This window comes from Coregonus clupeaformis, chromosome 1 (genome assembly GCF_020615455.1).
Source record: "Coregonus clupeaformis isolate EN_2021a chromosome 1, ASM2061545v1, whole genome shotgun sequence".
Lineage (NCBI taxonomy): Eukaryota > Metazoa > Chordata > Actinopteri > Salmoniformes > Salmonidae > Coregonus > Coregonus clupeaformis.
The window spans coordinates 7240748-7261876 of record NC_059192.1 but is presented as its reverse complement, the minus strand read 5'-3'; the positions used below and the strand labels follow the sequence as shown (position 1 = coordinate 7261876).

At 44.5% G+C, this 21129-nt stretch overlaps 1 protein-coding gene across 1 annotated transcript in view; it reads right to left on the bottom strand.

The window, feature by feature from the left end:
• Window positions 1-5606: 5606 nt before the first annotated feature.
• Window positions 5607-21129, bottom strand: part of pde10a (phosphodiesterase 10A) — a 58837-nt gene continuing 43314 nt past the window's right edge. The window contains exons 18-19 of the mRNA XM_041890990.2: window positions 11876-11964; window positions 5607-8176 (exon numbers count right to left, since the gene is read on the bottom strand). Coding sequence (XP_041746924.1) covers window positions 7849-8176; window positions 11876-11964 — 417 coding nt within the window. The 3' untranslated portion in view covers window positions 5607-7848. The remainder of the gene's footprint in view (window positions 8177-11875; window positions 11965-21129) is intronic.

Sequence of the window (21129 nt, the reverse complement as noted above, 5' to 3'; positions counted from 1 at the left end):
GTGGTGGTGGTAGTGGTAAGGTGTGGTAGTGTGGTGGTGGTGGTGGTAAGGTGTGGTGGTGGTAGTGTGGTGGTGGTAAGGTGTGGTGGTGGTGGTGGTAGTGTGGTGGTGGTAAGGTGTGGTGGTGGTAGTGTGGTGGTGGTAAGGTGTGGTAGTGGTAGTGTGGTGGTAGTGTGGTGGTGGTAAGGTGTGGTGGTGTGGTGGTGGTAGTGTGTGGTGGTAGTGTGGTGGTAGTGTGGTGGTGGTAAGGTGTGGTGGTGGTGGTGGTAAGGTGTGGTAGTGTGGCGGTGGTGGTGGTAAGGTGTGGTAGTGTGGTGGTGTGGTGGTGGTAGTGTGGTGGTGGTAAGGTGTGGTGGTGGTGGTGGTAAGGTGTGGTGGTGTGGTGGTGGTGGTGGTAAGGTGTGGTGGTGGTAAGGTGTGGTGGTGTGTGGTAGTGTGGTGGTAAGGTGTGGTGGTAAGGTGTGGTAGTGGTAAGGTGTGGTAGTGTGGTGGTGGTGGTGGTAAGGTGTGGTAGTGTGGCGGTGGTAAGGTGTGGTAGTTTGGTGGTGGTAGTGTGGTGGTGGTAAGGTGTGGTAGTGTGGTGGTGGTAGTGTGGTGGTAGTGTGGTAGTGTGGTGGTGGTAAGGTGTGGTAGTGTGGTGGTGTGGTGGTGGTGGTGGTAAGGTGTGGTAGTGTGGTGGTGGTAGTGTGGTGGTAGTGTGGTAGTGTGGTGGTGGTAAGGTGTGGTAGTGTGGTGGTGGTAGTGTGGTGGTAGTGTGGTGGTGGTAGTGTGGTAGTGGTAAGGTGTGGTAGTGTGGTGGTGGTAAGGTGTGGTAGTGTGGTGGTGGTAAGGTGTGGTAGTGTGGTGGTGGTAAGGTGTGGTAGTGGTAAGGTGTGGTAGTGTGGTGGTGGTAAGGTGTGGTAGTGTGGTGGTAGTGTGGTGGTGGTAGTGTGGTAGTGGTAAGGTGTGGTAGTGGTAAGGTGTGGTAGTGTGGTAGTGGTAAGGTGTGGTAGTGTGGTGGTGGTAAGGTGTGGTAGTGTGGTGGTGGTAAGGTGTGGTAGTGTGGTGGTGGTAAGGTGTGGTGGTGGTAAGGTGTGGTAGTGTGGTGGTGGTAAGGTGTGGTAGTGGTAAGGTGTGGTGGTGTGGTGGTGGTAAGGTGTGGTAGTGTGGTGGTGGTAAGGTGTGGTAGTGTGGTAGTGTGGTGGTGGTAAGGTGTGGTAGTGTGGTGGTGGTAAGGTGTGGTAGTGTGGTAGTGTGGTGGTGGTAAGGTGTGGTAGTGTGGTAGTGTGGTGGTGGTAAGGTGTGGTAGTGTGGTGGTGGTAAGGTGTGGTAGTGTGGTAGTGTGGTGGTGGTAAGGTGTGGTAGTGTGGTGGTGGTAAGGTGTGGTAGTGTGGTAGTGTGGTGGTGGTAAGGTGTGGTAGTGTGGTGGTGGTGTGGTCTGAACTGTAGCAGTAGTACACCCATTTGTCCTCAAATCATCACCTCAATATTCATAATCATCACCTCAATATTCATATTAAATGGTCAATTACCATTTGTGATCAAGTGCCAATGATGTGTTTTAACAATACAACTGTTGAGGCAGTCATTTGGACTGCCCCCCTCCGTCCTTGACTTCTCCTAAATAAGTCTATATAACACACTGTCAGTGTTAATAATATCACAAACAGACCTGGAGTATAACCAGTAATACACTCTTAGAAAAAAGGTGCTATCTAGAACCTAAAGGGGTTCTTTAGATGTCCTCATAGGAGAACCCTTTGAAAAACAATTTTTTGGTTCCAGGTAGAACCCTTCTGGGTTCCCTGTAGAACCCTTTCCACAGAGGATTCTACATGGAACCCAAAAGGGTTCTACCTGGAACCAAAAGGGTTCTACCTGGAACCAAAAAGGAGTAGAGGGGTGTGGATACTTTCTGAAGGGACTTCGGGTCAGACTAGGTTCAGTGGAGGTGCTGAGAATATATATTTATATTCCAGACTCTGATATTGCTCGTTCTAATATTTCTATATATGTCTTTATTTAACTTTTTTGGGGATTTGTGTGTATTGTTTTGTATTGTCAGGTATTACTGCACTGTTGGAGCTAGGAACATAAGCATTTCGCTACACCCGCGATAATATCTGCTAAATATGTGTACGGAACCAATAAAATGTGACTTGATTTGACGACCTGGAACCATAGCCGCGGGAAGATGTTTGGGGGTGGGGGTGCTGAGAATTTTTGGTCGTCGCAGAATATATATTTTTTGCCCGCATTACAGACAGCTATGTCGGTCTGCTACTACAGGACTAGTAAAGGGCCAGTGCACTACTTTTGTGAAAAAAATAATGTATGAATACATTTTTTTTAGGGGTGTAACGATTCGTTTTAACAACGATTCGATTTGTATCACGATTCGTGGTTGTCGATACGATTCAAGGACGATATTGGTTCATTTAGAACGATACGATCCGAAACGATTCAGTGACTTGAAATCGATTCAGTAACCTTTTAGCCAAAAATTCAACCAGTGTGACTGAAATAAATACCTGGATACTGGACAGTGCAGGTGAAGTTTCCTAGATTCCTGTTTCTTGTAAGGACCGCAATGGTGGCTTGATAATTTCTCGCTCGTCGGCTTCTCCTCTGTCGTCCGCCATGCTATGTTTTGTTGTCTTTGCGCCTTTGCGCTGCTGCTGGCGCGGGGCGATGACGTCACGGATAGGCAGACTGAATCGAGTAATGTTTAAAGCCTTTATCATTAAAAGTGCTAAGAAAAAACATCCATATAAAGTCTGACGTGCTTAAATCCAATGGGTTATTTCCTAGTATCGATACAATCGATTTATTACATTTTAAAACGATGTTAGATTGATATATGCTGTCCAAAAGGCCAACTCGCCGAGCACAGATCGATGTAGTTGGATCATAGGAATATAAATCGATACATCGATGTAGTAGATGGATCGTTACACCCCAAAAAATTTTTATTCTGATTTTTCAGGGGATGCTGCAGCACCCTCAGCACACCTACTTCCTGTGGCTATACCTGGAACCAAAAATGATTATTCTATGGGGACAGCCAAATAACCCTTTGGGAACACGTTTTTTCTAAGTGTATGAGGGCATATACTTTTTTGAATGGTTTCCCCTGTTGCCCCTCCTTCTCCCGACAGTGGAAGGTGCCGTGCCCAGTTGATAATCATCCCGATATTTGCCTCAAAACTTAACCTAAACAGTACCGAATCTAATTTCACACACATAAAAACAGATTTAAATAAATGAAGTAAAGTATGATGGGGGAGAATGGGTGAGTTGATGAGCGAGGGGAAGTCGAACCATGCATAATTATCGAATAACCAATTGTCAATGAAGAACAGGGCGGGCCATTCTACTGTACTGATCTATTCTAACTATAATCTCAATATATACCCTATATCAGTCCAATGAATCCAAGCAGTCTTATCAGTCTACTCTGGCCTACTTGGGGTACACGGCGATGGCGTGCATAATTTACAATGGCAAGAAGACCAAGACAGATGGATGCACTCGCTGCGTTAACGCTGCTGCAGATCTGAATGAAAACGACTCAGATGGTGGGGGAAGAAATGAATCATGACATCTCTGATGATCATTCTTCTGATGCTGAGCCTCAGCCTGAACTTACACCTCCGAGGCCTAACTTTTAAAAAAAAGCCAGAACGGTGCGCGCTGAGCAGGTGCCCGTGCCCACCACCAAAAATTAAACGGTGAGACGGGAGAGGAAGGGACGGCACCGTTTGGATAGAACAAGCCGGTGACAATGCTACGGACCGATTATCAGCACAATATGTAAATCACTGAGAGAGCACGCCCTACATCTCAAGCAAAAAACAACATCAGCAATGCACTCACCAGCTTTTGTTGTTTATGTGACATGGACATGCTCCGGCATATCAGGGGCTCCAGGACATGTGGCGCACAAGGAGCAAGGAGTCCGTTTGGATAGAACAAGCCAGTGACGATGCTGCTGGCTGATTATCATACATACAGTGCCTTCGGAAAGTATTCAGACCCCTTGACTTTTTCCACATTTTGTTACGTTACAGCCTTATTCTAAAATTGATTAAATCGTTTTTTCCCCTCATCAATCTAAACACAATACCCCATAAAGACAAAGCAAAAACTGGTTTTTAGAAATGTTTGCTAATTTATAAAAAATAAAAAACTGAATTAGTACATTTACATAAGTATTCAGACCCTTTACTCAGTACTTTGTTGAAGCACCTTTGGCAGCGATTACAGCATCGAGTCTTCTTGGGTATGACGCTACAAGCTTGGCACACCTGTATTTGGGGAGTTTCTCCCATTCTTCTCTGCAGATCCTCTCAAGCTCTGTCAGGTTGGATGGGGAGAGTTGCTGCAGAGCTATTTTCAGGTCTCTCCAGAGATGTTCGATCGGGTTCAAGTCCGGGCTCTGGCTGGGCCACTCAAGGACATTGAGAGACTTGTCCCGAAGCCACTCCTGCGTTGTCTTGGCTGTGTGCTTAAGGTCGTTATCTTGTTGGAAGGTGAACCTTCGCCCCAGTCTGAGGTCCTGAGTGCTCTGGAGCAGGTTTTCATCAAGGATCTCTCTGTACTTTGCAAAGATGAACAGAGCATCGATCCTGACTAGTCTCCCAGTCCCTGCCACTGAAAAACATCTCCACAGCATGATGCTGCCACCACCATGCTTCACCGTAGGGATGGTGCCAGGTTTCCTCCAGACGTGATGCTTGGCATTCAGGCCAAAGAGTTCAATCTTGGTTTCATCAGACCAGAGAATCTTGTTTCTCATGGTCTGAGAGAATTTAAGTGCCTTTTGGCAAACTCCAAGCGGGCTGTCATGTGCCTTTTACTGAGGAGTGGCTTCCATCTGGCCACTCTACCATAAAGGCCTGATTGGTGGAGTGCTGTAGAGATGGTTGTCCTTCTGGAAGGTTCTCCCATCTCCACAGAGGAACTCTAGAGCTGTGTCAGAGTGACCATCGGTTTCTTGGTCCCCTCCCTGACCAAGGCCCTTCTCCCCCGATTTCTCAGTTTGGCCGGGCAGCCAGCTCTAGGAAGAGTCTTGGTGGTTCCAAACTTCTTCCATTTAAGAATGATGGAGGCCACTGTGTTCTTGGGGACCTTCAATGCTGCAGACATTTTTTGGTATCCTTCCCCAGATCTGTGCCTCGACACAATCCTGTCTCGGAGCTCTACGGTCAATTCCTTCGACCTCATGGCTTGGTTTTTGCTCTGACATGCATTGTCAACTGTGGAACCTTATATAGACAGGTGTGTGCCTTTTCAAATCATGTCCAATCAATTGAATTTACCACAAGTGGACTCCAATCAAGTGGTAGAAACATCTCAAGGATGATCAATGGAAACAGGATGCACCTGACCTCACTTTCAAGTCTCATAGGAAAGGGTCTGAATACCTATGTAAGTAAGGTATTTCAGTTTTGTATTTGTAATACATTTTCAAAAATTTCTAAAAACCTGTATTTGCTTTGTCATTATGGGATATTGTGTGTAGATTGCTGAGAAAAAAATCAATATTTTATAAATTTTAGAATAAGGCTGTAACGTAACAAAATGTGGAAAAAGTCAAGGGGTCTGAATACTTTACGAAGGCACTGTATATCTCAAACGTTTTATGAATACAACTGGCAATGGTAAGAAAATTACTGTCGATATTAGATTAATTGAGGTATATAGTATTTTTCACAAAATCTTTGTTTTCAAATGATAAATTATACTGTATTAATTCAGGTAACATTCCCAAAAATTCCTGGTTTTCCAGAAATCCTAAAGGAAGGATTCCTGGATTTCCTCTATATTCCCTCCTAATTCCAAGAGTATTCCAACCAGGATTTCTGGAAAACCGGGGAATTTTGGGAAAGTTAACAAAAATGTGCAACCCTAGAGAGAGTATTCCTTATGCCTGCTGTCTTGACATAATGTTCTGGCTATCAATCAATATCTATTCATTTTAAATCAATGTTGTATCAATGTGCGTGTCCATATTGTGCTATTAACTCAGCGAATAGTTGTACCATTGGACTTGACTCAGGAGCTGTTCTAGTTGGTAAAACAGCACAAACAGATCTGGGACCAGGCTACAACTAGAGCCCAAAAACAGACTGATTGCCCAAGGTTCTGGGTTCTAGAAACTAAAAAACTGATTGCCCAAGGTTTTGGGTTCTAGAACCTAAAAAAACGGATTGCCCAAGGTTCAGGTTTCTAGAACCTAAAATACTGATTGCCCAAGGTTCTGGGTTCTAGAACCTAAAAGACTGATTGCCCAAGGTTCTGGGTTCTAGAACCTAAAAGACTGATTGCCCAAGGTTTTGGGTTCTAGAACCTAAAAAACGGATTGCCCAAGGTTCAGGTTTCTAGAACCTAAAATACTGATTGCCCAAGGTTCTGGGTTCTAGAACCTAAAAGACTGATTGCCCAAGGTTCTGGGTTCTAGAAACTAAAAAACTGATTGCCCAAGGTTCTGGGTTCTGTTAACCAGGCAGTCAAAAGGCTGGCTTGTAGTCAGAAGACGGTTTCTCTAAGCCAAGGCAACACCAGGGGCAAGTAGTGGGGTGGCGGGATGCAGACCTGGGTTTAAATACTATTTGAAATCTTTCAAATACTTTTAGCAATTGCTTTAGCCTGCATTGATTGCCAACAACTCTTCCATTTGTTTCATTATGCCAGGCAAGCTCAATCAAGCCCAGATAAAGTATTTGAAATTATTTCAAAAAGTGTTTGAACTCAGGTCTGCCTGGGTGTTGGGTATTGGGGGGCTATTTCTGCATAGAACAGTGTGACTCTCGTGTGACACGGCTAGCTAAATGTTGACATGATCTAAATCAGCCCTGTTGGTAACACTAACTTTGTCTGTGCTTTACACAAGACGCTGTCGGGGGATTTCTGCTCTGCCATCTCTGAATAGAATCGACTAGGCTGTATGTATGTTCGGCATGTCTTCATTCAACTACAGCAAAAACAGTTTTTTTTCTCTCTCAAAGTGACAGAAAACATTCTAGAACATTCTTTGCGACATGCTAAACATTCTTTCTGTCTCTCTTTGAGAGCCAACCACCTCCTCCCAAGTAGTTTTGCTTGCGATAACGCAGTCAGTCTACCACAGCAGGCAAACAAACACTCCCAATACAGTGCACTACTTTTGAACAGGGCCCATAGGGCTCTATGTAGTGGATTAGGGTGCCATTTGGGACACATTCATAAAGTCTGAAACAAAAAAAAAACAGTCAAGATTTCACATCTCCTGCCCTTTATAAAGGTTTAGAGTGTAAAGACTAAGGCCTCTGCAAATTACAAGACCAGATCATAAAACAGACCAGACACAATTCAAAATTTAAATCAAAATCAAATCAAAACAAACCAACTAAAACAAAACAAAAACAAAACCATAGACATACAGATCCGTTCGGACAGGTCTGAATTGGTACCCAAGCAGTGGAGTGGATCAGGTGATTGGGGCCGAGTCCCCACCTCAATGACAAGTCCAGGTAGTTCCTTCCTGTTTTGGCCCGTTAGCTTCCATTTCGCGCCTAATGAACAAGACCCCGCTGTCCTCCGTCCATCCGTCCGTGTGTCTACGGAGCAATGAACACTGTCAGTGTTACCTCCTCACCTCCCTCGCCCAATGAGGTAACTGTGTGGTGCTGAAAAGAATCCCCTTGTTTGTAAAATCCACCAATCACCTTCCTTAGTCCCTACGCATGTGTCCCCCTCCTTCCTGTTGCAGCATGGAGTGAGGCGCTAACAGTTCAGACAGGAAGTAGTCCCTGTTAATGGCAGGGGATGCGTTGAGGGCGTATTGACTTGTAAGGTAGTGAGGGCGAGCAGTGGCTTCACTGCCAGTCAGTTGTCCACCTTCACAGGGCCTGAGTGGGGGTTAGCTGGTTCCTCAGTGCTGGGCTCTACCCTGGGGTCAACAGGCTCTACCCTGGGGTCAACAGGCTCTACCCTGGGGTCAACAGGCTCTACCCTGGGGTCAACAGGCTCTACCCTGGGGTCAACAGGCTCTACCCTGGGGTCAACAAGCTCTACCCTGGGGTCAACAGGCTCTACCCTGGGGTCCACAGGCTCTACCCTGGGGTCAGCAGGCTCTGATGGAGCCCAAACTCCTCTCACTCCACTGTCCTCCTCCTCTCCATTCACTATCTTCTCCCACTGGCCAAGGTTCTCCCTGTGGAAACACAATCAGAATACCAAAAGGCATTTTTACTACTAGCTCTGACTTTGCTGTTGCTTGGTTGTCCCTAGCTACCTTAAGATGAATGCACCAACTGTGACATGTGGTTGTCTCACCTAGCTATCTTAAGATGAATGTACTAACTGTGAGACTGTGATATTTGGTTGTCTCACCTAGCTACCTTAAGATTAATGCACTAACTGTGACTGTGATATGTTTTTCTCCCACCTAGCTATCTTAACATCAACGCACTAACTGTGACTGTGATATGTGGTTGTCTCACCTAGCTACCTTAAGATGAATGCACTAACTGTGACTGTGATATGTGGTTGTCAAACCTAGCTATCTTAAGATGAATTGGGGTCCCCTGTAGCTCAGTTGGTAGAGCGTGGCGCTTGCAACACCAGGGTTGTGGGTTTGTTTCCCACGGGGGGCCAGTATGAAAATGTATGCACTCACTAACTGTAAATCGCTCTGGATAAGAGCGTCTGCTAAATGACTAAAATGTAAATGTAAAAATGAATGTACTAACTGTGACGTGGTTGTCTCACCTAGCTACCTTAAGATGAATGCACTAACTGTGACTGTGATAATATGTGGTTGTCTCACCTAGCTATCTTAAGATGAATGCACTAACTGTGACTGTGATATGTGGTTGTCTCACCTAGCTATCTTAAGATGAATGCACTAACTGTGACTGTGATATGTGGTTGTCCCACCTAGCTATCTTAAGATGAATGCACTAACTGTGACTGTGATATGTGGTTGTCCCACCTAGCTATCTTAAGATGAATGCACTAACTGTGAATGTGATAATATGTGGTTGTCTCACCTAGCTATCTTAAGATGAATGCACTAACTGTGACTGTGATATGTGGTTGTCCCACCTAGCTATCTTAAGATGAATGCACTAACTGTGACTGTGATATGTGGTTGTCTCACCTAGCTATCTTAAGATGAATGCTGTATGTCACTCTGGATAAGAGCATGTGCTAAATGACTGCAATGGAAATGTAAAGGTAGGAAGATTGTGTGTGTGTGTGTGTGTGTGCGCGCCTGTTTGCATGAGGTATGTTTTATCAGTGCACACATTGCACATTCACTACTGTCCTCCTACGTTGCTGCTGCGTAACCCGCCAGGTGCTTTAAAGACGTAGTGACCTTGATCCGTTAGGAATGCAAACAAAGTGAACGCAGTGCAATATGAAAAGCCTGGTACGTGCGTCAGCACACACACACACACACGCACACACGCACGCACACACGCACACACGCACACACACACACACACACAAACACACAAACACACAGGAGCAACAAATGTGCAACTTGAGTCTGATAAATATTACAGATGAAGGGACAGGCACAAACACTGGATACATGAAACATACTGATGCAGTTGATTGAATATTACGCCAATATGTGATGTGTGTAGTCCATGTAATATGTGATGTGTGTAGTCCATGTAATATATGGTGTGTAGTCCATGTAATATATGGTGTGTGTAGTCCATGTAATATATGGTGTGTAGTCCATGTAATATATGGTGTGTAGTCCATGTAATATATGGTGTGTGTAGTCCATGTAATATATGGTGTGTAGTCCATGTAATATATGGTGTATGTAGTCCATGTAATATATGGTGTGTGTAGTCCATGTAATATATGGTGTGTGTAGTCCATGTAATATATGGTGTGTAGTCCATGTAATATATGGTGTGTGTAGTCCATGTAATATATGGTGTGTGTAGTCCATGTAATATATGGTGTGTGTAGTCCATGTAATATATGGTGTGTGTAGTCCATGTAATATATGGTGTGTGTAGTCCATGTAATATATGGTGTGTGTAGTCCATGTAATATATGGTGTGTGTAGTCCATGTAATATATGGTGTATGTAGTCCATGTAATATATGGTGTGTGTAGTCCATGTAATATATGGTGTGTGTAGTCCATGTAATATATGGTGTGTGTAGTCCATGTAATATATGGTGTGTGTAGTCCATGTAATATATGGTGTGTGTAGTCCATGTAATATATGGTGTATGTAGTCCATGTAATATATGGTGTGTGTAGTCCATGTAATATATGGTATGTAGTCCATGTAATATATGGTGTGTGTAGTCCATGTAATATATGGTGTGTGTAGTCCATGTAATATATGGTGTGTGTAGTCCATGTAATATATGGTGTGTGTAGTCCATGTAATATATGGTGTGTGTAGTCCATGTAATATATGGTGTGTAGTCCATGTAATATATGGTGTGTGTAGTCCATGTAATATATGGTGTGTGTAGTCCATGTAATATATGGTATGTAGTCCATGTAATATATGGTGTGTAGTCCATGTAATATATGGTGTGTGTAGTCCATGTAATATATGGTGTGTGTAGTCCATGTAATATATGGTATGTAGTCCATGTAATATATGGTGTGTAGTCCATGTAATATATGATGTGTGTAGTCCATGTAATATATGGTGTGTGTAGTCCATGTAATATATGGTGTGTGTAGTCCATGTAATATATGGTGTGTGTAGTCCATGTAATATATGGTATGTAGTCCATGTAATATATGGTGTGTGTAGTCCATGTAATATATGGTGTGTGTAGTCCATGTAATATATGGTGTGTGTAGTCCATGTAATATATGGTGTGTGTAGTCCATGTAATATATGGTGTGTGTAGTCCATGTAATATATGGTGTATGTAGTCCATGTAATATATGGTGTGTGTAGTCCATGAAATATATGGTGTGTGTAGTCCATGTAATATATGGTGTGTGTAGTCCATGTAATATATGGTGTGTAGTCCATGTAATATATGATGTGTAGTCCATGTAATATATGGTGTGTGTAGTCCATGTAATATATGGTGTGTGTAGTCCATGTAATATATGGTGTGTGTAGTCCATGTAATATATGGTGTGTGTAGTCCATGTAATATATGGTGTGTGTAGTCCATGTAATATATGGTGTGTGTAGTCCATGTAATATATGGTGTGTGTAGTCCATGTAATATATGGTGTGTGTAGTCCATGTAATATATGGTGTGTGTAGTCCATGTAATATATGGTGTGTGTAGTCCATGTAATATATGGTGTGTGTAGTCCATGTAATATATGGTGTGTGTAGTCCATGTAATATATGGTGTGTAGTCCATGTAATATATGGTGTGTGTAGTCCATGTAATATATGGTGTGTGTAGTCCATGTAATATATGGTGTGTAGTCCATGTAATATATGGTGTGTGTAGTCCATGTAATATATGGTGTGTGTAGTCCATGTAATATATGATGTGTGTCGTCCATGTAATATATGGTGTGTGTAGTCCATGTAATATATGGTGTGTGTAGTCCATGTAATATATGGTGTGTAGTCCATGTAATATATGATGTGTGTAGTCCATGTAATATATGGTGTGTGTAGTCCATGTAATATATGGTGTGTGTAGTCCATGTAATATATGGTGTGTGTAGTCCATGTAATATATGGTGTGTGTAGTCCATGTAGTATATGATGTGTGTAGTCCATGTAATATATGGTGTGTGTAGTCCATGTAATATATGATGTGTGTAGTCCATGTAATATATGGTGTGTGTAGTCCATGTAATATATGGTGTGTGTAGTCCATGTAATATATGGTGTGTGTAGTACATGTAATATATGGTGTATGTAGTAATGTATGTTACTTACTTGCAGGCTTGTAGAAGAGGGCTAGACGGGGGGAAGAGCTCAGATAAGGTAGTATAACATGGGAGGGCAACAGCATTGTAGAACCCCACCTAGAGAAACAGAGGAGGATGATAACAACAGCATGGTAGAACCCCACCTAGAGAAACAGAGGAGGATGATAACAACAGCATTGTAGAACCCCACCTAGAGAAACAGAGGAGGATGATAACAACAGCATTGTAGAACCCCACCTAGAGAAACAGAGGAGGTTGATAACAACAGCTAGGTAGAACCCCACCTAGAGAAACAGAGGAGGATGATAACAACAGCATTGTAGAACCCCACCTAGAGAAACAGAGGAGGAGGATAACAACAGCTAGGTAGAACCCCACCTAGAGAAACAGAGGAGGAGGATAACAACAGCTAGGTAGAACCCCACCTAGAGAAACAGAGGAGGATGATAACAACAGCATTGTAGAACCCCACCTAGAGAAACAGAGGAGGATGATAACAACAGCATTGTAGAACCCCACCTAGAGAAACAGAGGAGGATGATAACAACAGCATTGTAGAACCCCACCTAGAGAAACAGAGGAGGAGGATAACAACGGCTAGGTAGAACCCCACCTAGAGAAACAGAGGAGGATGATAACAACAGCATTGTAGAACCCCACCTAGAGAAACAGAGGAGGATGATAACAACAGCATTGTAGAACCCCACCTAGAGAAACAGAGGAGGATGATAACAACAGCATTGTAGAACCCCACCTAGAGAAACAGAGGAGGATGATAACAACAGCATTGTAGAACCCCACCTAGAGAAACAGAGGAGGATGATAACAACAGCATTGCAGAACCCCACCTAGAGAAACAGAGGAGGATGATAACAACAGCATGGTAGAACCCCACCTAGAGAAACAGAGGAGGATGATAACAACAGCATTGTAGAACCCCACCTAGAGAAACAGAGGAGGATGATAACAATAGCATTGTAGAACCCCACCTAGAGAAACAGAGGAGGATGATAACAACAGCATTGTAGAACCCCACCTAGAGAAACAGAGGAGGGTGATAACAACAGCTAGGTAGAACCCCACCTAGAGAAACAGAGGAGGAGGATAACAACAGCATGGTAGAACCCCACCTAGAGAAACAGAGGAGGTTGATAACAACAGCATTGTAGAACCCCACCTAGAGAAACAGAGGAGGATGATAACAACATCATTGTAGAACCCCACCTAGAGAAACAGAGGAGGATGATAACAACAGCATTGTAGAACCCCACCTAGAGAAACAGAGGAGGGTGATAACAACAGCTAGGTAGAACCCCACCTAGAGAAACAGAGGAGGATGATAACAACAGCATTGTAGAACCCCACCTAGAGAAACAGAGGAGGATGATAACAACAGCATTGTAGAACCCCACCTAGAGAAACAGAGGAGGAGGATAACAACAGCATTGTAGAACCCCACCTATAGAAACAGAGGAGGATGATAACAACAACAGCATTGTAGAACCCCACCTAGAGAAACAGAGGAGGATGATAACAGCATTGTAGAACCCCACCTAGAGAAACAGAGGAGGATGATAACAACAGCATTGTAGAACCCCACCTAGAGAAACAGAGGAGGATGATAACAACAGCTAGGTAGAACCCCACCTAGAGAAACAGAGGAGGAGGATAACAACAGCATGGTAGAACCCCACCTAGAGAAACAGAGGAGGATGATAACAACAGCATGGTAGAACCCCACCTAGAGAAACAGAGGAGGAGGATAACAACAGCATGGTAGAACCCCACCTAGAGAAACAGAGGAGGTTGATAACAACAGCATTGTAGAACCCCACCTAGAGAAACAGAGGAGGTTGATAACAACAGCTAGGTAGAACCCCACCTAGAGAAACAGAGGAGGAGGATAACAACAGCTAGGTAGAACCCCACCTAGAGAAACAGAGGAGGAGGATAACAACAGCATTGTAGAACCCCACCTAGAGAAACAGAGGAGGAGGATAACAACAGCATTGTAGAACCCCACCTAGAGAAACAGAGGAGGAGGATAACAACAGCTAGGTAGAACCCCACCTAGAGAAACAGAGGAGGAGGATAACAACAGCTAGGTAGAACCCCACCTAGAGAAACAGAGGAGGATGATAACAACAGCATTGTAGAACCCCACCTAGAGAAACAGAGGAGGATGATAACAACAGCATTGTAGAACCCCACCTAGAGAAACAGAGGAGGATGATAACAACAGCATTGTAGAACCCCACCTAGAGAAACAGAGGAGGAGGATAACAACGGCTAGGTAGAACCCCACCTAGAGAAACAGAGGAGGATGATAACAACAGAATTGTAGAACCCCACCTAGAGAAACAGAGGAGGATGATAACAACAGCATTGTAGAACCCCACCTAGAGAAACAGAGGAGGATGATAACAACAGCATTGTAGAACCCCACCTAGAGAAACAGAGGAGGATGATAACAACAGCATTGTAGAACCCCACCTAGAGAAACAGAGGAGGATGATAACAACAGCATTGTAGAACCCCACCTAGAGAAACAGAGGAGGATGATAACAACAGCATGGTAGAACCCCACCTAGAGAAACAGAGGAGGATGATAACAACAGCATTGTAGAACCCCACCTAGAGAAACAGAGGAGGATGATAACAATAGCATTGTAGAACCCCACCTAGAGAAACAGAGGAGGATGATAACAACAGCATTGTAGAACCCCACCTAGAGAAACAGAGGAGGATGATAACAACAGCTAGGTAGAACCCCACCTAGAGAAACAGAGGAGGAGGACCACTATTGTTTTCACTATATATTTTACCTCTTGGGGATGTTATTCGAAAACATAATGTTAACTTTCACTGCTATGCGGATGACACACAGCTGTACATTTCAATGAAACATGGTGAAGCCCCAAAATTGCCCTCGCTAGAAGCCTGTGTTTCAGACATAAGGAAGTGGATGGCTGAAAACTTTTTACTTTTAAACTCGGACAAAACAGAGATGCTTGTTCTAGGTCCCAAGAAACAAAGAGATCTTCTGTTAAATCTGACAATTCATCTTGATGGTTGTAAAGTCGTCTCAAATAAAACTGTGAAGGACCTCGGCGTTACTCTTGACCCTGATCTCTCTTTTGACGAACATATCAAGACTGTTTCAAGGACAGCTTTTTTCCATCTACGTAACATTGCAAAAATCAGAAATTTTCTGTCCAAAAATGATGCAGAAAAATTAATCCATGCATTTGTTACTTCTAGGTTAGACTACTGCAATGCTCTATTTTCCGGCTACCCGGATAAAGCACTAAATAAACTTCAGTTAGTGCTAAATACGGCTGCTAGAATCCTGACTAGAACCAAGAAATTTGATCATATTACTCCAGTGCTAGCTTCCCTACACTGGCTTCCTGTTAAGGCAAGGGCTGATTTCAAGGTTTTACTGTTAACCTATAAAGCGTTACATGGGCTTGCTCCTACCTATCTTTCCGAGTTGGTCCTGCCGTACATACCAATACGTACGCTACGGTCACAAGACGCAGGCCTCCTAATTGTCCCTAGAATTTCTAAGCAAACAGCGGGAGGCAGGGCTTTCTCCTATAGATCTCCATTTTTATGGAACAGTCTGCCTACCCATGTGAGAGACGCAGACTCGGTCTCAACCTTTAAGTCTTTACTGAAGACTTATCTCTTCAGTAGGTCATATGATTGAGTGTAGTCTGGCCCAGGAGTGTGAAGGTGAACGGAAAGGCTCTGGAGCAACGAACAGCCCTTGCTGTCTCTGCCGGGCGGTTCCCCTCTCCACTGGGGTTCTCTGCCTCTAACCCTGTTGCAGGGGCTGAGTCACTGGCTTGCTGGTGCTCTTTCATGCCGTCCCTGGGAGGGGTGCGTCACTTGAGTGGGTTGAGTTACTGACGTGATCTTCCTGTCTGGGTTGGCGCCCCCCTTGGTTTGTGCTGTGGTGGAGACCTCTGTGGGCTATACTCGGCCTTGTCTCAGGATTGTAAGTTGGTGGTTGAGGATATCCCTCTAGTGGTGCGGGGGCTGTGCTTTGGCAGAGTGGGTGGGGTTATATCCTTCCTGTTTGGCCCTGTCCGGGGGTTTCTTCGGATGGGGCCACAGTGTCTCCGGACCGCTCCTGTCTCAGCCTCCAGTATTTATGCTGCAGTAGTTTATGTGTCGGGGGGCTGGGGTTAGTTGGTTATACCTGGAGTACTTCTCCTGTCTTATCCAGTGTCCTGTGTGAATTTAAGTATGCTCTCTCTAATTCTCTCGTTCTCTCTTTCTCTCTGAGAACCTGAGCCCCTAGGACCATACGTCAGGACTACCGGGCATGATGACACCTTGCTGTCCCCAGTCCGCCTGGCCTTGCTGCTATTCCAGTTTCAACTGTTCTGCCTGCGGTTACGAAACCCCTACCTGTCCCAGACCTGCTGTTTTCAACTCTTAATGATCGGCTATGAAAAGCCAACTGAGAGACCTGAGCACCTAGGGACCATACGTCGGGACTACCGGCCGTGGTGACTCCTTGCTGTCCCCAGTCCGCCTGGCCTTGCTGCTATTCCAGTTTCAACTGTTCTGCCTGCGGTTATGGAACCCCTACCTGTCCCAGACCTGCTGTTTTCAACTCTTAATGATCGGCTATGAAAAGCCAACTGAGATTTATTCCTGATTATTATTTGACCATGCTTGTCACTTATGAACATTTTTGAACATCTTGGCATGGTTCTGTTATAATCTTCACCCGGCACAGCCAGAAGAGGACTGGCCACCCCTCATAGCCTGGTTCCTCTCTAGGTTTCTTCCTAGGTTTTCGCCTTTCTAGGGAGTTTTTCCTAGCCACCGTGCTTCTACACCTGCATTACTAGCTGTTTGGGGTTTTAGGCTGGGTTTCTGTACAGCACTTCGAGATATTAGCTGATGTAAGAAGGGCTATATAAAATAAAATTGATTGATTGATGGATAACAACAGCATGGTAGAACCCCACCTAGAGAAACAGAGGAGGTTGATAACAACAGCATTGTAGAACCCCACCTAGAGAAACAGAGGAGGATGATAACAACAGCATTGTAGAACCCCACCTAGAGAAACAGAGGAGGACGATAACAACAGCATTGTAGAACCCCACCTAGAGAAACAGAGGAGGATGATAACAACAGCATTGTAGAACCCCACCTAGAGAAACAGAGGAGGGTGATAACAACAGCTAGGTAGAACCCCACCTAGAGAAACAGAGGAGGATGATAACAACAGCATTGTAGAACCCCACCTAGAGAAACAGAGGAGGATGATAACAACAGCATTGTAGAACCCCACCTAGAGAAACAGAGGAGGAGGATAACAACAGCATTGTAGAACCCCACCTATAGAAACAGAGGAGGATGATAACAACAACAGCATTGTAGAACCCCACCTAGAGAAACAGAGGAGGATGATAACAACAGCATTGTAGAACCCCACCTAGAGAAACAGAGGAGGATGATAACAACAGCTAGGTAGAACCCCACCTAGAGAAACAGAGGAGGATGATAACAGCATTGTAGAACCCCACCTAGAGAAACAGAGGAGGATGATAACAACAGCATGGTAGAACCCCACCTAGAGAAACAGAGGAGGGTGATAACAACAGCATGGTAGAACCCCACCTAGAGAAACAGAGGAGGATGATAACAACAGCATTGTAGAACCCCACCGAGAGAAACAGAGGAGGATGACAACAACAGCATTGTAGAACCCCACCTAGAGAAACAGAAGAGGATGATAACAACAGCTAGGTAGAACCCCACCTAGAGAAACAGAGGAGGAGGATAACAACAGCTAGGTAGAACCCCACCTAGAGAAACAGAGGAGGATGATAACAGCATTGTAGAACCCCACCTAGAGAAACAGAGGAGGATGATAACAACAGCATTGTAGAACCCCACCTAGAGAAACAGAGGAGGATGATAACAACAGCTAGGTAGAACCCCACCTAGAGAAACAGAGGAGGAGGATAACAACAGCATGGTAGAACCCCACCTAGAGAAACAGAGGAGGATGATAACAACAGCATGGTAGAACCCCACCTAGAGAAACAGAGGAGGAGGATAACAACAGCATGGTAGAACCCCACCTAGAGAAACAGAGGAGGTTGATAACAACAGCATTGTAGAACCCCACCTAGAGAAACAGAGGAGGTTGATAACAACAGCTAGGTAGAACCCCACCTAGAGAAACAGAGGAGGAGGATAACAACAGCTAGGTAGAACCCCACCTAGAGAAACAGAGGAGGAGGATAACAACAGCATTGTAGAACCCCACCTAGAGAAACAGAGGAGGAGGATAACAACAGCTAGGTAGAACCCCACCTAGAGAAACAGAGGAGGATGATAACAACAGCATTGTAGAACCCCACCTAGAGAAACAGAGGAGGTTGATAACAACAGCATTGTAGAACCCCACCTAGAGAAACAGAGGAGGATGATAACAACAGCTAGGTAGAACCCCACCTAGAGAAACAGAGGAGGATGATAACAACAGCATTGTAGAACCCCACCTAGAGAAACAGAGGAGGATGATAACAACAGCATTGTAGAACCCCACCTAGGGAAACAGAGGAGGATAATAACAACAGCATTGTAGAACCCCACCTAGAGAAACAGAGGAGGATAATAACAACAGCATTGTAGAACCCCCCCTAGAGAAACAGAGGAGGATAATAACAACAGCATTGTAGAACCCCACCTAGAGAAACAGAGGAGGATGATAACAACAGCATTGTAGAACCCCACCTAGAGAAACAGAGGAGGTTAATAACAACAGCATTGTAGAACCCCACCTAGAGAAACAGAGGAGGATGATAACAACAGCATTGTAGAACCCCACCTAGAGAAACAGAGGAGGATAATAACAACAGCATTGTAGAACCCCACCTAGAGAAACAGAGGAGGATGATAACAACAGCATTGTAGAACCCCACCTAGAGAAACAGAGGAGGATGATAACAACAGCATGGTAGAACCCCACCTAGAGAAACAGAGGAGGATGATAACAACAGCATTGTAGAACCCCACCTAGAGAAACAGAGGAGGATAATAACAACAGCTAGGTAGAACCCCACCTAGAGAAACAGAGGAGGATGATAACAACAGCTAGGTAGAACCCCACCTAGAGAAACAGAGGAGGATAATAACAACAGCATTGTAGAACCCCACCTAGAGAAACAGAGGAGGATAATAACAACAGCATTGTAGAACCCCACCTAGAGAAACAGAGGAGGATAATAACAACAGCATTGTAGAACCCCACCTAGAGAAACAGAGGAGGATGATAACAACAGCATTGTAGAACCCCACCTAGAGAAACAGAGGAGGATGATAACAACAGCATTGTAGAACCCCACCTAGGGAAACAGAGGAGGATAATAACAACAGCATTGTAGAACCCCACCTAGAGAAACAGAGGAGGATAATAACAACAGCATTGTAGAACCCCACCTAGAGAAACAGAGGAGGATAATAACAACAGCATTGTAGAACCCCACCTAGAGAAACAGAGGAGGATAATAACAACAGCTAGGTAGAACCCCACCTAGAGAAACAGAGGAGGATAATAACAACAGCTAGGTAGAACCTCACCTAGAGAAACAGAGGAGGAGGATAACAACAGCATGGTAGAACCCCACCTAGAGAAACAGAGGAGGATGATAACAACAGCTAGGTAGAACCCCACCTAGAGAAACAGAGGAGGATGATAACAACAGCATTGTAGAACCCCACCTAGAGAAACAGAGGAGGATGATAACAACAGCATTGTAGAACCCCACCTAGAGAAACAGAGGAGGAGGATAACAACAGCATTGTAGAACCCCACCTAGAGAAACAGAGGAGGATGATAACAACAGCTAGGTAGAACCCCACCTAGAGAAACAGAGGAGGATGATAACAACAGCATTGTAGAACCCCACCTAGAGAAACAGAGGAGGATGATAACAACAGCTAGGTAGAACCCCACCTAGAGAAACAGAGGAGGATAATAACAACAGCATTGTAGAACCCCACCTAGAGAAACAGAGGAGGATGATAACAACAGCTAGGTAGAACCCCACCTAGAGAAACAGAGGAGGAGGATAACAACAGCATTGTAGAACCCCACCTAGAGAAACAGAGGAGGAGGATAACAACAGCATTGTAGAACCCCACCTAGAGAAACAGAGGAGGATAATAACAACAGCATTGTAGAACCCCACCTAGAGAAACAGAGGAGGATAATAACAACAGCATTGTAGAACCCCACCTAGAGAAACAGAGGAGGATGATAACAACAGCTAGGTAGAACCCCACCTAGAGAAACAGAGGAGGATGATAACAACAGCATTGTAGAACCCCACCTAGAGAAACAGAGGAGGATGATAACAACAGCATTGTAGAACCCCACCTAGAGAAACAGAGGAGGAGGAGGATAACAACAGCTAGGTAGAACCCCACCTAGAGAAACAGAGGAGGATGATAACAACAGCTAGGTAGAACCCCACCTAGAGAAACAGAGGAGGATGATAACAACAGCTAGGTAGAACCCCACCTAGAGAAACAGAGGAGGAGGATAACAACAGCATTGTAGAACCCCACCTAGAGAAACAGAGGAGGGTGATAACAACAGCTAGGTAGAACCCCACCTAGAGAAACAGAGGAGGATGATAACAACAGCATTGTAGAACCCCACCTAGAGAAACAGAGGAGGTTGATAACAACAGCATTGTAGAACCCCACCTAGAGAAACAGAGGAGGATGATAACAACAGCATTGTAGAACCCCCCCTAGAGAAACAGAGGAGGATGATAACAACAGCATTGTAGAACCCCACCTAGAGAAACAGAGGAGGAGGATAACAACAGCTAGGTAGAACCCCACCTAGAGAAACAGAGGAGGATGATAACAACAGCTAGGTAGAACCCCACCTAGAGAAACAGAGGAGGATGATAACAACAGCATTGTAGAACCCCACCTAGAGAAACAGAGGAGGGTGATAACAACAGCTAGGTAGAACCCCACCTAGAGAAACAGAGGAGGAGGATAACAACAGCATTGTAGAACCCCACCTAGAGAAACAGAGGAGGGTGATAACAACAGCTAGGTAGAACCCCACCTAGAGAAACAGAGGAGGATGATAACAACAGCATTGTAGAACCCCACCTAGAGAAACAGAGGAGGATGATAACAACAGCTAGGTAGAACCCCACCTAGAGAAACAGAGGAGGATGATAACAACAGCTAGGTAGAACC